General features: G+C 38.5%; 1 protein-coding gene across 9 annotated transcripts in view; it reads left to right on the top strand.

Annotated features, from left to right (window-relative positions):
* TP63 (tumor protein p63) overlaps positions 1-15,972 on the top strand; it is a 231,093-nt gene that overhangs the window by 199,856 nt on the left and 15,265 nt on the right. For 6 of the 9 annotated variants that reach the window (XM_021070042.1, XM_021070044.1, XM_021070041.1 and 3 more), the window contains 4 exons: positions 1,161-1,270; positions 1,926-2,062; positions 4,031-4,113; positions 6,587-6,723. In XM_021070042.1, coding sequence (XP_020925701.1) covers positions 1,161-1,270; positions 1,926-2,062; positions 4,031-4,113; positions 6,587-6,723 — 467 coding nt within the window. Of the gene's footprint in view, positions 1-1,160; positions 1,271-1,925; positions 2,063-4,030; positions 4,114-6,586; positions 6,724-12,934; positions 14,390-15,972 lie in introns of those variants that run through there. The other 3 variants (XM_013982288.2, XM_021070048.1, XM_021070043.1) reach the window with 2 other exon arrangements.

Genomic DNA, 15,972 nt, shown 5'->3' on the forward strand with positions numbered 1-15,972 from the left:
CACTGCTCTCTCTTCAGAACTCCTAAATGTGTACTAAATTTATACTTGGTAACGTGCCTCTGTGTCCATGTTCCCATCTTAGAGGCAGATAATTGAAACTACAGTTCAGTTAATACATGGCGTTACTATCCAGAGATTTTAACTGGCAATTCAGTGGGTAGTGGATATGCACCAGTACTGGATGCAAATATTTTGACTCTAGCCTGAAAATGGGAGACACTAAAAGGGATCTCTTAGCTGAAGTTTGAATGAACAAACTTGGAAGATGAGAGGAACAGAGTGGTGCAGCAGAAAGACCATGGGAGTAGTGAGATCAGAGTCTCTTCGTTGATGATTTGCTCTGTGGACCTTTCGTTTCTTCCATCTCTGGGCTTCAGGTTGCCACACCCATAAATCCATTTTCTGGACTAGATGGTTTAATTTGGAGGACCCTTTAAGCTCCAGAGTGTTCTTTATAGAAGTGTGTCTTCACATGTATATCGTACTGTTTTATCCTCATCGGGAAAATATTCCCTAGAACAGTGCTACTATAGTTGGTAATTTTTTTCATCTCCCCCTTTTCATATATGTGATGAACACTATTCGAATTAAGTGATATGGATCAGCTTGTAAATGAATAGAGTCAAAGATCCTCATTTATTTATTTATTTATTTTAAAGACAGTTTTTTTGTTTTGGGGGAGGTTTTTTTTTTTTTTTTTTTTTTTTTTTGGTCTTTTTAGGGCCACACCACAGCGTATGGAAGTTCCCAGGGCCAGGGGTTGAATTGCGAATTGCCAGAGCTGCATCCGTGACCTATGCTACAGCTTGCAGCAATGCTGTATCCTTAACCCACTGAGCGAGGCCAGGGATCAAACCGGCATCCTCATGGATACTAGTCGTTTTCTTAACCTACTGAACCACAATGGGAACTCCAAAGACCTTTATTTTTAAAAAGCCTACTTTACCTTATGGAGGGTACAAAGTTGCAGACATTAGCTTTAAGCTTCCCAAGACTGGGGCAAAGAAGAATAATCTATCTTGGGCTCTAGATCTTATCTTCTTGGAAGAAAGCATATCACTTCCTCAGAGGCAGAGTTGTTTAAATAGTGAAAGCAACTAAGAAGGAAGAATGTCAATTGAAACAATTGTTAACAGAGATCTTTTCCCCCCTGTGTTCAGGTTGGCACTGAATTCACGACAGTCTTGTACAATTTCATGTGTAACAGCAGTTGTGTTGGAGGAATGAACCGCCGTCCAATTTTAATCATTGTTACTCTGGAAACCAGAGAGTAAGTGGCATGTACAGAATCATCATTCTGTAGAAAATCTGGGCAGAGGGCACAGTGAAATTGAGTTTGCTTTATCATTACCTTTGCATGTACAGCAGAGCGTTACCCTTGATTTTGTCCTTTGTGCTTTAAATCCTCGCTGCAAACACATCAAAGATCTAAGAAAGTGGAGACAGAACAGGGTGGGTAAAGGTAGAAGAGAAAAAAAAAGACGGAAAAGTGTTCTAGTCACTTCATACCTGAATTCTTGACATTTGGAATAGTTTCTGATTAGACAGTGTTTGTTTTCATGTGGCCCCAAGGCATTTAACAGTTTCTTTGAGTAAGTCTGAGCTGCCTAAGGGGATTTTATCTGGAGACATCCATGGGCTTAACTCAAGTTTCCTTCAAAATATGTAGCTAAATACAGCTGTTCAGCTAAAGGCTTGGAGGTTCTTTGCAGAACAAATGGATGCTATTTACTAATATTGCTCATGCCATGTAAGCACTTTTGTCTTCTGCCAAGTGCCCCCGGGCCCATCCTCAAAGCAGCCACAACTGAGCTGGTGGTGGTTTACTGGTGATGGCCTGCAGGGGAAGGCATGGAAAGGGAAGAATTCCAGGGGACTGGAGTCTTGTCCATTAACCCTTTCTTCTCCTCTTCTCCAATACCTAGTGGGCAAGTCCTGGGCCGACGCTGCTTTGAGGCCCGGATCTGTGCTTGCCCAGGGAGAGACAGGAAGGCAGATGAAGACAGCATCAGGAAGCAGCAAGTCTCGGACAGCACAAAGAACGGTGATGGTACGAAGCGCCGTAAGTAGCTGTAGTGGCCAAAAGGGATTAGGGTTAAGTCTTCTCCAGATCTGGGGGCTGGGGAGTGAAGAAGCTGCAGAATAAGACCTAAGGGCTTTAGAGGCAGGTATGACCTGAGGCCCCAGAACCGGTGAGAGCAGCTATTGCGGGAATGGACGCCAGGTGTGCACTGGAGCTTTTCAAAAGCAAACATCATAGTGAGGGTTTCTTAATGTAGCAGTCCTCAAAATATAACTCCCAAAGCAATTTTGTCAGTATCGTCTGGAAACTGGGTAGAAATGCAAATTCTTTGTTCCCAGATTGCTGAATCTGAAATTCTGAGTGTGAGGCCCAGGAATCTACCTCCAGGTGATTCTGTCGCCAACTAGTTTTGAGAACTGGTATCTCAGTCTATTGGTTTCCATTTATCTTTTGGTTATTGAGCATAAGGACTGAAAATACCACCTGCCTGCCTGACTGCCTGCCTGCCTTATGAGTCTGGGGGAATAGTGAGATTTAAGAATGCGTTTCATAAAGCACAGTCTGAGGAATAGTCATTGAATCTTGATGTTTAGGACCCTCTTAGGAGCCTTAGTTACATCATTTACAGTGACGCTAATGATTGAGGTCAGTTGTTTTAAAGCTTGATTTTTTAAGGAGTAAAAGCTTTTTTTATTTTAATGAGCTATTTCAAGGAATGTAAAATAGATGAAAGCATATCTGCTGTCGTTGAAGGGGTAGAAGTGGGGGTGAGGGGCTGGGAGTGGAGTGTGTTTCATGTTCCACTCACACCACCCCTGGTCCCAGAGCCTTGTTCTTCAGGTAACAGAGTTTGAAACCATTGTTTCTAGAAGGTGGCTTGCATAAGCCTGACATTACCACAGCAAGTATTTTAAAGTAACATCCTAGTGTTACCTTTTTCATGATATAACTATGGGTTATGTCATGAAAACTGTTTTAATCTTATTACTGATTGGTATGCAGAAGAAATAAAAACCGTATTGCATTTTATAGAACGACAGTATTATAACAGCTAGCCTCCTGTTTTGTGTGATTTGCTTTTATAGTTAATCTCCTTTTCTCCCTGATTATTCCTCAAAAAAATCGTGTGTGTGTGTGTATATATATAAAATATACGTATATAATTTAGATTATATATACAATATATATAGTGTACACAATATCTATATATATATGTAAAATTTAGATTATAGATACAATATAAATAGTATACATAATATCAATAATTATACCTCCACCCCAGTTTTACTCCTGAGTCTGTCTGGTGACCTAGTTCCATATGCTTCCCTGAGCACCTCAGTTTCCTGCAAATCAGTAACTATCAGTAAGAACAGTTATCCAAACTCTGGTAGAAGGATCATCTCTGTACCCGTGATCCTGGGTATAGTTTCTAGATTGGAAAACTTAGAGACTTATGAGATTACTTCACTTGTTTTATCAAACAGAAAACTGAGGTCCTAGAAAGAGGGACTGCTTGTCAAAAGTTATATATGTATTAACATGGGAAGGGTGAACTCACATGGCTGAAGGCATTGGCAGAACATGCCTTTGCCTCCTTGTAAGATATTTATCTTCCATCTGAAAAATAAAACACAAAACCTATTTATCAAATCAACTATAATAGAAAAAATAAAAATCTTAAAAAAATGTATATTTGTTTTCCCTTGTGCTCTTCACAGACACACGCCTGTAATATACAAGGGTTCCTGCAGCACTGCTTAAGCCCAAGGCCATTTCCCAGCTCTCCCTCAATTTTTCTTTCACTTGTTTAGCCTCACCTTCCTTTGTCCCCTACCTCATTATTTCTAAGTTTACACTTAATGTAAAAGTAATCATCACCGATTGAATGGATGCTTAGATCTAGAAATTCTTATCTTGTAAGTGTTGCTGGCACAACTGTCTGTTTAATAAATGTTTTACTGCCTCAGAAATGTTCCCAGGATGAAACTTGCATTTTTCCTCCACCAGCTTTTCGTCAGAACACACATGGCATCCAGATGACATCCATCAAGAAGCGAAGATCCCCAGATGATGAACTGTTATACTTACCAGTGAGTCCCCCCTTGCATATTCATGATGGCTTCATTTTCATCCCCTTTGAATGAGCTTTTACTCTGTGGTCTTCTTTTGATTATCTGTAACCATGAGAAAAGGGTGGTGGAGGCTAGTGAGATAAAGCAGATAATCTATGTCTTGAAAAATTAGAAAATTATTTTTTTCCCTCTCCGGTGCTGGTACATATTTATAGTGTGGCCTATTCTTCTTACTACTCACCTAATCAAAGCTATCCTCCTAATAGAATTTTTCATTTCTCTTCTTCCTGCCTTTTCTTTTTATCTAAGTGGACGTACCCACAGCATATGGAAGTTCCTGAGCCATGGATCTTACCCACGCCTCTGCAATGACTTGAGCCATTGAGGTCGGATTTTTAACCCACTGAGCCACAACAGGAATTCCATTAATGGAATTTTTCTTATGAAATAATATCAAATAAATTTGTACTTCATTATTTAAGAGTGATAAGATGACCCTAAACCACATAGTCATACAAATTTAGCACTAAAATTTTGTCAGAAGGCATTCACAAAGTAGATAACACAATAATTACAGAGAATTGGCTATGGTTTCTTTTAGAGAGTGCTATGAAGAAAGACAAGCTATGTAGAATCCTCAACTATGTGTGAATGGCCAGAGACTTGACCTAGTTACTGTGTAAGAGCATCGCTCACTCCTTCAAGGAAGATAAGGTCCTCTCAAGGTCATTAAGGAGCCCTTTTTTAGACTATGGTTGAAATTCATTGAATTCTTATTACCTTAGGCCATCACCATCTAGAGTGGCAGCAACGTTTTGGTAACCAATATAGCCCTTGAGAAACTGGACACAGATAAGCAAGGCAGGGAGATCTGACTGGGATTGAAACAAAGCAACAGGTTTGTGTGTGCCATGACTGCTGCCCTTCCTCCTTTGGCCTTGAAGGTCAGGTCAGGGAATTAGACTGCCTGCTGGTAGAACAGTCAGACAGTGAGTTAGCTGAGATGCTCAGGGTCTTGTTTTTCAGGCTACATATAGAAACTGATGTGAGAAGTCTGAGTGAAACATTTTGCTGCTATGCTAGATATTCCAAAGGACCTAATGTTTTTAGTTCATGAGCTAGGAACCACTTGAAGCTTGTTTTTTTTTTTTTTTAAGTAAAATTTTAGTTTATATTAATGAAGGAGGTACGCTTTAATTAGTTACATCTTATATTTAGTGAAGAATTAGCCAAACTGAAGTGTGTGAAGAAAAAAAAAAAAGCTCTTAATTTAACATGAATTTGGTTGGTATTTGTTGAGTGGCAGAAGTGCTAGACGCTGAGCATTTAGAGATCAGTAGGATACAATTCTGACCTTCCAAGAGCTTACCTTCCAGTGAGGAGACAAACAGGTATAATACAAAGAAATAAATGCTTCAGCAGAGCTAGACCTGACACTGTGGGAGCACATAGAAAGGACGGAAGACTCAGCCTAAAAGATGGAGGTCAGGAAAAGCTTCTCAGAAAACATGATCCCAGAGCAGGGATGAGCAGGAGTTAGCCCAACAAAAGGTAGAGAAAATCTTTCCATTTTTGAATTTTGACAAACTCTGCCTCTCATCCTCAGGGAGGGGATAGGGCTGAGGAATATGAAGTGCTAGGGTGCTCAGCATGAACAGATATTCAGTCTTGGACCAGACAAGTGTCCTTTGTTCTTGACCTGCCTCTCACTAGTCCTAGTTCTGCTCAGACTTTTTAAAGCTTTTAAGAGACCCTCTTAAAGAAGGAAGTATCTTTTACTCTCACTGAAAACAGGTGTCCTTCCGGAAAGGTTACAATTAATTCTAGTTATTTGTGCTAGCTATGCTTTATAAAGTGTTGTGAACACTGTGCTAGCAAATACTGAGTTGCTGTTCCTGGAGGAAATACAGGATTAGGTTCCTGGGAGCCTCTGGTCACATTTTTAGCAACCGATCAATGTATTTCTTTGTTTCATCTGTTTTTCTTATTTAATATATACTGTTGATTCATTGTCAGTGAACTCACAGACCATAGCACTATAGCTCATGGCTGACTTAAGCCGATCTAAAACGTATTTTCTCCACAAGGTACATCACAGCCTTCTGGTACTTGGGATCCACTAGATAGCACTTCATCTGCCCTTGGGAACCATTTTAAACAGAAAAAAAGTACAGAAAAAGTGAAAGATGTGGCCCTCACTAGACTACAAGAATGACACTTGTTTCTAGCATGAGCACTGAAACTAGAAGGCAGAATATCACCTCTTCCCTCTCAGCTGGGAGCATTCATACTCCACTTTTCATCACTCCGCACAGGTCTGGGAGTCTGGGAATGACTGCAAAACTTGCTGGTCTTGATAGTCCTGTTACAAGGAAATGTGAACAAGTAGGCAGATTCGTCCATGCAGAATCCACAAATAATGAGGACTGACTGTACTTAATATTTCTACAGCTCTTCATCTTTTCTTCCCTTTCCTTCTGCTCTTTTATAGGTGAGGGGCCGTGAGACTTACGAAATGCTGCTGAAGATCAAAGAATCCCTGGAACTCATGCAGTACCTTCCTCAACACACGATTGAAACCTACAGGCAGCAGCAGCAACAACAGCACCAACATTTACTTCAGAAACAGTGAGTGTGTCCATGTGTAGTCTTAAGAAATGCAGGGTGACTGTTTATTTGGGCCAGCAATAGAGTGATTGGTGGGTGCTGCAGAAGATCAACTTGTGTAACAGCAGGTCAGCGTAGGTTCAGATGAGCTGGTGTGGGGCACTTTTTTCAGCTTTAGCAATCTTCAGTGGTTCTTATAACCTTACTTTTGGAACATTCCACCTATATCCTGAAATTAAATCCAAACCATTTCAAGTGAGTTACAGAAAGACCCACAGGAACAGATTAATTCTCTTCACTATACCCCTGATCCAGACACATCTATCAGTAGTAGAATTCTGAGTATATATTTGATTCTAGCAATAATGTGTCTATTTAAAAATGTACTCTCCCCTTGTCCCAGTAGAATATCCTCTGCCTCTCCTGGGATGCACACATTCCACTTTTGATAGTTTAGGGATAGCACATAGGTTTTACTATAAGTGAATTCTTTAAGTGCTGTGTTGAGTAGGACTCCGAGTCGTGGTGCATGCTTGTCGGAAAACATCTGTATGCGGAAGGGCAAAATGGCATAATATTGCTATGTCTTAACATGGCAAGGTTCTAGGTCTTCTTCCAGCCATGCATGTTTATGCAAATGATTCTAGATGTTACAACCATATTAGAATATACGTACAACCTATTTTGTATTCATTTTAACCTTGATTCTTGGATCTTTGATGATGTCAATTGTTTTATGACTAACCAGAATAGAATAATAGTTCTTATGAACGGAAGGGAAGTTGGTGAGTCAGGATTCCACTTATTCTTAACCTTCTGCAGTTAAGAATAATCACTGGTAAAAATGATTGTGTAAAACTGATTGTGTCTGTACTGGAAATATTGCCAGTATCTCTGGAAATAAATGTAAAATGTATGCATTTTGGGGCTCATTTGAGTAATTCAAGCATTTGACTTTACTCTTCAGGCAAAAAGAAATGAAGCCAAACTATCTTGCCTGGGGCAAAGATTGTCTTTTTAAACAGCAATGTAAACAAACAATAAATAATATATCAGTTATTTTCGATATATTGTTAGCTACTATAGAGAGATAGCTAGGGAAACTAATGAGGACTTTTTATTCTTTTTTTGTAAATCAAAAGAAATCCAGTTGAGGAGTCAGACTGCATCTTTGATAGTCAAGAAGCATCTTCTAAGCACCTGTAGATTATGATGTGTGGGGTGGGCAGCAAGGGAATAGGAAAGAAGTGTGTGCTCTCTCTCTAAAAGACTTTAGCATCTTTGTGCATTTAAGACTCTTTTTGCCTAGAACGGACCTCACCATTCACTTCTGGCATGAAAGTTTGCAAATCATAATTTTAAGGTTTTAAAGTCAGTCTGAGTAGAAAGTTTACTCAGGAGGTTCCATGGAGGCACAGAGTACTCCAAAGGAGAATTAGAATTCAAGGTTACAGAATTCCCATTGCCAATCCTACATGTTCTCAAGGAGATTAGAGAGAAATATCTATTAATGTATTCAAAAGCAAAACTGATTTAGTGCTTATCACTAAATCAGTGATCCGAGTTAATATATTTACTATATTAAATATGTATTAATATATTCAAATCCGAAACAAGGATCAAAGAAACAGATCTATAACATCATTTACAGACCCAGAGGGGATAAGTGCCTTTTCCAGGATAGGCATGTCATGCTATTAAAACATACTCTCTGATTGTCTCCAGTTCACTCTGGAAATCTGGCTTAGCCAAAATAACTGCAGAAAAATCACTCAGTAGCATATCATGCTGAACTAGTTGCTTCATGATTTCCTGTCTTTTTTCCTGTTAACAGGAAAAGTTCTGTCAGTATTAAAAGGTATAGTTTGAAAGGTCTGACCCTCTAGCACAGGAGTTGGCAAACATTTTTTTCCATAAAGCACCAATAGAAAATATCTTAGGCTTTCTGGTCCATATGCTCGCTTGCAGCTCCCAGTTCCGAAGCACAGAAGCAATATGTAAACAAGTGAGAATCTCTTTCCAATGAGACACTGAAATTTTATTCTCATGTAATTTTCACATGTCATGAAACATTCTTCTTCTTTTGAATTCTTCCTACCTTTTAAAAATGTAAAAACCATTCTTAGTATGGACCAGATTTGGACCATTAACTGCAGTTTGCCCATCCATCTAGATAAAAGAATGGCTCATTCATGGCTTCTTTAGCTCATATTTTTTGATAGGAGCATTTGGAAACTGATCTGTATATTTTTAAAGTAGAAAGGTATAAAATGATTTCAAGAAATCTTTTAAAGTGACATTTCAGTATCTAACAAAATAACAGCCTTTAATGAGGATCTGTTCTGTCTGAGAGAGTTAAGCATGCCTATCTAGACACAGAATATGGTTATTCATCAGCTAAGTCTGGAACAGTTGACTTAATTCATGTGACAAGCATTTACTGAAGATCTGCTCCATGAAAGCATTAAAAATAAAGATGAGAGAGATGGGGTTCCTGCCTTCCCATGATTTACAATTTGGTGGTAAATTCCCAACCAGAACACCTTCTGAATTTTAAGAAAGCTCTGAAAATTCATTCTCAGCATCATGTAAGTGCATAGGACAATTGTAAATAACCTCCACAGATCATACAATAGAAGGAATTGTTTTGTGTCGCAGTTTTCGAGGCATTACTAGCCAGGATGGTCTACTTCAGTCAATATGGGGCATATTTGTTTGTTCCCATAGCACAGATGAAGGTACATAGTCTATGTGGCTTATAACTTATCTAGCCTAACTGGCTGGCTATGGGGAAATTATTTTTTTATAATTCTTATTTCATAAAACAATCTATTTCATCAAAGAAAAAATGTATCTTAAAATTGTTATTTTAAGAAGCTCAAAAGATTTCAGAAGTGTGTTTTCACTTTTTTGCATGTGTGGTCCCAAATAGTGAGGAATTAGTAGCCCCATAGTTCCCCGTGGTGTCCATTTATATGCATCATTGCATGTTTTTGAGTGGTTATCTCATAGTGTGTAAGAGCTAACTTCAGCTATGATAACTTGTGCATGGAACTATAACAGACTACAAAACAGAATCTTTGCAAAATACAGACATTTTTGGTCTAATTATGCCTTTGTTCTGCTATATGTACATGAGGTTCCTTCCAGTGATTGATATACATCTATATAAACTCTCTGGTTGCTGTATTCTTCAGCTGAAGCTCTTTTATTTTTATGCACATCTCCAAGAAAGAGCATAAGTGATTAGACAAAGAAAAATGGAAATTTAATTCCCTGGCAATCATTTGTAAAGAACATATCAGCTTGAAACATACCTATGATAGCCTGTGATTTCCTTTCCAAAAACTTAGTACCAATGTTATGCCAGTAAGGAATCCATTTTGTACTTTTCTTTATAGTAGAGGGAAAATTAGTGGGAAGGGAACATACTGTGCCCAAGGTGGCAAAAAAATATTTTCAGTTTAATTGCCTCTATTACTTCCCCACTATGTGTTTTCTCTCTGCTTGCTTTTTATTTGTGCATGGTTTTCCTTTTTCAAAAATTCCTTCACAATTACCTTCATGATCATAGATTTTACTTAGGATAAATTTTACAGTGAGTTTTTGTGAATCAAATTGCCATAGACACAAGTAAGCTTTATATTATTCCATTTTTAAAGAAATTTGATTTTAGTCAATTTTCTCACATGAGCATAAACATAGGGATTCATATTCATAGGAGCCAGAATCTAATGAGAGGACAAATTAGACTCCTTCTTGACACTAGACTCCTTACTGTTATATTTTCAAGGGACAGTCGCTCTTAAAGACAGCTTTGCGAAGGCACTCGAGACCTTTTAAGCAATCTTTTGACGTGTGTACTCTAGACCAGTGCTATCTCTTTTTAGTTTTTTTCCTGTAATTTATCCTCCTTCTTGGCTTTCATCCTGATCTGAGGCTAACATGACTCTGTTAAAATTGTACTTAGCCTAACTCATGCTTTCCTCTGGAGAATTATTTTTGAGTTTCTACAGATGGATTTATTTTAATGTCCATACAATATCTGACATCCTAAGGAGCCCTGAGTGTTTTCTTCTCCTTGATGATCACTTGATGATCATGGCTCCTTAGTAGTTAGATCAAGAATATCAGAGCAGAACGGGATCTTCCAGACCATAATTCTAACCCCTTCATATCATAGATGGGGATGATGAGGCCTGTGATGCCATAGCCAGTTGAGAATAAAGCTAAGACTAGAATTAGATTGGGGAGACGCAGCTCTCAAAATATTCTGGTCAGCTCCATTAGTTAAGAAAGTTATCACAATAAAACCAAAAGCAAACAGGTATTCCTATTTTTCTGTCTCTGTATCAGGTAGTTGCTATTTACCCTTGTGGTTTCAGTATAAAGTCCTATCTCTTTAAGCTCATTTGGCTATGATTTTCTTTAAGAATATTGATAATTTTTGCTCAGAGTCATGTTTCTAAGAAAGAAGCGAGCAATTATTTTCAGGGTTATCAATGGAAGAGAAAGCAGAATACCCAAATCTTTCCGTATCTCACTGGTAGATATGATTAATACTCAATTTCCAAGTTTGATTTGGCAATCTTCCACACTTTCAGAGTATTTGTTTGAAATTGTCAGTTTCATAGATTAAAAAAGAGTAATAATTATTGGCAATTTCATATGACTCGACCTTACAGGTCATGTCACTGCACAGGCTTTTAAAGTTTGTGCATTGTTAGCTTTGAACATCGTGACGTTATGAGAAAGTTGTCAGGTCAGAGATTTATTAGCTCTGAATTGGTAATGTGGAAAAACCCCTCAGATTAAATTCAGGTAGGTCAAATCAGTTTTTTAAGTTCTCACATCTCATTGCAGAACTAGTCTCAGTTCCAGGTCTCAAAATTTGCACTCCTTCTGGTACAGAAACTTTTATCATAAGTGAAAGATGATCTCTGCATGTTGTCTTATTCAGCCAAGAGAAGCCCCAAGATGTAATATCCAAATAAGGAGTCAAAGCCATTGTTCTTTAGTTGCTAGTGAATTACTTTCTTACTAATTTGTATTCTGGGATATTCCTTAAGAAGAAACCAGCTCTCGTTGATGAGATGGTTTACTGACTCCCAGACCTGACCAAGCAAAAATAAGGCTTTGTTCCTTAGCAAGGAGCGATTCAAAAAGCCATCTGGGAAACAATTCCCAAGCAGTTCGTGGATTGCCCAACCTTTAGCAAAATAAAAGGATTTGTTCCTGGCATCCTTGTGGCATAATTGATTTCTTAATTATGCAAAAGTTGCTTTCATGAGTTTGATTTGTGCATTTCTAGGCCAAGTTTGTGACTGAAGGGATTAAGATATTTATCCCTCTCAATCTGGGCACATACAAAATGCTCATTAATAGTTCTTTACAAAGGCATGATGATGCAGCCCCCAGACTGATAAGATCATATTTCTTCATACTTGAGAGTTAGGCTAGACAGGAACAGTAATGAGGTATTATAATTGGGCAGATGACATTTTACAAAAGATTGACGTTAATTCTTGTCTCTGCATTCCTTTTTTTGTAATTAATTGGGTCCAACATGCCAAGCACTGTACTAAACACTTTGACCTACCTTGTCTCTGTAGTCCTCAACGAAATCACTTGTGGAACTTGTTAAAAGTATATCTATGCCTGGGGAAGGATCTGGAAAAAATGCACTCTTTTAGGTTCCACCAGTGATTCTAATAGTTCTGGATAACTACCACTGCCTTCTCTCATTCTTCTCCTTTTTTTTTTTTTTTTTTTTTGTCTTAGGGCCACACTTGTGGCATATGGAGGTTCCCAGGCTAGGGGTCTGATCAGAGCTACAGCTGCTGGCCTACACCACAGCCACAGCCACAGCCACAGCAATGCCAGATCCGAGCCATATCTGTGACCTACACCACAGCTCATGGCAACGCCGGATCTTTAACCCACTGAGTTAAGGCCAGGGATCGAACCTGCGACCTCATGGTTCCTAGTCAGATTTGTTTCTGCTGTGCCACAACAGGAGCTCCTCTCATTTCTTCTTCATAAAAATCTTGAGAAGTCATCTCCGGGTAATTTAAAATGAGGATAAAGAGGAAGGAACAAAAATAACTTTGCAGGCATTCTTTTCTGTCCGTACTATGATCATGAAGGTAAGAAGATGTTTCTGTCTTCAGTCGATTTGGATATATGACGTCCTAAGCCTTCATCTTTTCTTTTCTCTGGTTCCTCTCTGCAGTCTCCTTTCAGCCTGCTTCAGGAATGAGCTTGTGGAGCCCCGGAGAGAAACCCCGAAACAATCTGACGCCTTCTTTAGACATTCCAGCCCCCCAAACCGATCAGTGTACCCATAGAGCCCCATCTCTGTGTTTTGAACCTGTGTGTTTGTTGTGTTTCCGTGACTGTGTGTGTGTGTGTGTGTGTGTGTGTGTGTGTGTGTCCAACCCTCGTAACCAGAACTTGAAGACACTTTGGCTCAGAGACCCAACTGCTCAAAGGCATACAGCCACTAGTGAGAAAATCTTTGAAGGGACTCAAAACTTTACAAGAAAGGACATTTTCTGCAGATTCTGTATGCTTAGATCTAGCGATGGTTAGTCAGGAACCCCTGTGTTTGTCCATGAGCTTTTGTGTTGTTTCTCCAGATGGAGGAGCTCAGGTTGGGAAGAGGGGCATTAAGATGTTTATTGGAACCCTTTTCTGTTACCTTCTGTTATGTTTCTAAAACTCATAAGGAAGCTTTTGAGCAGGTCTCAAACTTAAGATGTCTTTTTAAGAAAAGGAGAAAAAAGTTGTTATTGTCTGTGCAGAAGTAAATTGTAGGTGACTGAGAGTCTCAGTCAGGCCCTTTTAATGCTGGTCATGCAAGGATATTGGAAATAGTGACAAACTGCGGTGTCAAGTGTACTGCTGGGCAGAGAGGTGATGATTACCGTGAGTAGCCACCCACCATAGGGGATGATGTTTTCTTCTTTTTGAGAATTTGCATTATCAGTACCCTCCCCTCACACATAGAAGAAAGTTCATTAATGCTGTGTCAGATCCTGCTACTGCCATCACACATCAGCCTCTGAGGTGATGGTCTTCCTTGCTCCTGGAAACCCTAGAACCCACCCCCCACCCCTGCGCAGTTGATGTTTGGACCCCAAGACAGGTAAACCTCTTTTGTAATTTTAATAGACGGGAGAAACCATCCCAGTCCTATTGTTCCAGGCAGTTATGTATCATTCTTGTTCAGTGTCCAAAATGGAGTTCAAAGTCCTCTCACCAAATCTGTGATTAACTTGTTTAATTGGAGCGCCCATCCCTTAGTCCTACCTAAAGTCAGCCTTATTACTGACACCGTTCAGACTGCCTTGTCCGGGACACTTATGTTTTGTTTAAGGGATGTTCCAGCTGATGCATGTTAAAATCAGTGCTCTTGGCCTAAACATGAAAGGTAGAATGAGTAGGTGACTTTCCTTTTTTGGGTCAAAGAGTGTAGAGAATCAATTTATTTCCATTTTAAAATTATATTTAAAAATGATAATACAAAGACCTAAGAAATCTCCTCCCCAGCCCCAATCTCTCCATACCAGATCACCAACTCTTTATTCTTTGTCATCACAGCAGTGATTTCTTGTTATTGAGGCTGTTGCTTTATGGATGTGTGATTTTAATTTTCAATAAACTTTTGCATCTTGGTTTATCTTGCAGTTTTTCTTTTCTGTCTCTCGTGCTTTTTTAATTCCTTAAATACGAGAATATTTTCATTTAAGTGCTGGAAGTACCATGTTTAAGTGTAAAGAACCAGAATAATTGGTTACTTTGCTTCTGTCTACACTATTGTCAGTATTTGATGTTTTTATTTAAGATACTCTGTATCAAGGTGAGCAGTCCTAAAAATAAATTTTAGTGCCTGTATTAGCTTGAAAATATAGTTGAGCCCTGTGCATGTTGAATGTCATCATAAAGAGCCAAGCACTACAGTATCATTTGTTTACATCTCTGAACAAGTTTTGCATTATATCTTCAGTTGTCAAATTCACTGAAAGAAATTTGAATTCAAATTTATTAAATGATTATTAATTTAATTAAATTATTACATAATTTCTGTGGCATAGGCATTAGGAAATATGTATCCATAAATCTATAATGGAACTTGTTGTCTGGTGCTTTAAAAAAAAATTGCACTGTGTTCTGATCTTTGAGTAATTGTTTTTAAAAATTTCCAAAACAATTGTTTGAAATAAAACTAATACAATTGCTTAGAAAAACACTTAGGGAAAAAAATGTTTTGATGCTTGATATAAAAGATTAAGAGTAAGATCAGATGATCTTGTTACATTCATAACAATTAATCTAAAACTTTCTAGTCCCTTTTTAAGGAATTCACAAATTCCTTAAAGTATTAGTATGTTTAGTTTTTAACTTTTGCTTTTCTTTCAGATTTTTTTTCTTTTTCCTATCACTCTATTTTTATGGAAGTCTTAATGTGTTTATAGTGAAGTTTATATAAATGCATATATTTGAACTGATAGAAAATATTTTACAATCATGATTAATGTCTCTAGAGAATCTAGATGATTTCTGCCTTTTGTCTTCCAAAGCAAGATTCCCCAGAGAGAAAAGTTACAGGTGGGGCAGTACTGGGCAGAATTTCAAGGAGGAACAATTCCTTTTCTCATGTTCCATGTCTCCCCTCCCCCCCCTTTTTTTTTTGCGACACTCACAGCGCTTGGAAGTTCCTGGGCTAGACATCATACCCATGCCACAGCAGTGACAATGCCAGATCCTTAACCACTAGGCCACCAGGGAACTCTGTCTTCCACTTTTTATGACCTACCTATATCTGAGGTCTTTTGCTCTACCCCAATATCCCTTTTCTCCTCTTGGATCCTGCACTCCAGAAACGGTTTGGAAAAATAGATTTACCCTGAGGTATTGCCAGATTCCACTAGAGAGTTGCTTTTTCTTTGGCAATAGAAGCTTTAAGGAAGAAGAAGGAATTCTTGGTGGAATTCTAGGCCTCTCCAGCAAAATGGAGATGACTTTGAATTCGTGTCTTATCAAGAATTTTGACTCTCTACCATGTAGATTGTCACTAGGCTCAGGATCAGAAAACCTGTTCTTCAATCCTGGATGATCCTAAAGATCTCTCATAGCTCTGAGGTACTGATTTTTACTCTTAGCAATGTGTGCAGAAGCCTATGTTATTAGAGTTAAGAACTCGGATTAAACTTAACTAGGATTTCTCCTCAAAACCGGAAATACATGGAACATGCCATTTCTGTATAT

Source organism: Sus scrofa, chromosome 13 (assembly GCF_000003025.6).
Source record: "Sus scrofa isolate TJ Tabasco breed Duroc chromosome 13, Sscrofa11.1, whole genome shotgun sequence".
NCBI lineage: Eukaryota > Metazoa > Chordata > Mammalia > Artiodactyla > Suidae > Sus > Sus scrofa.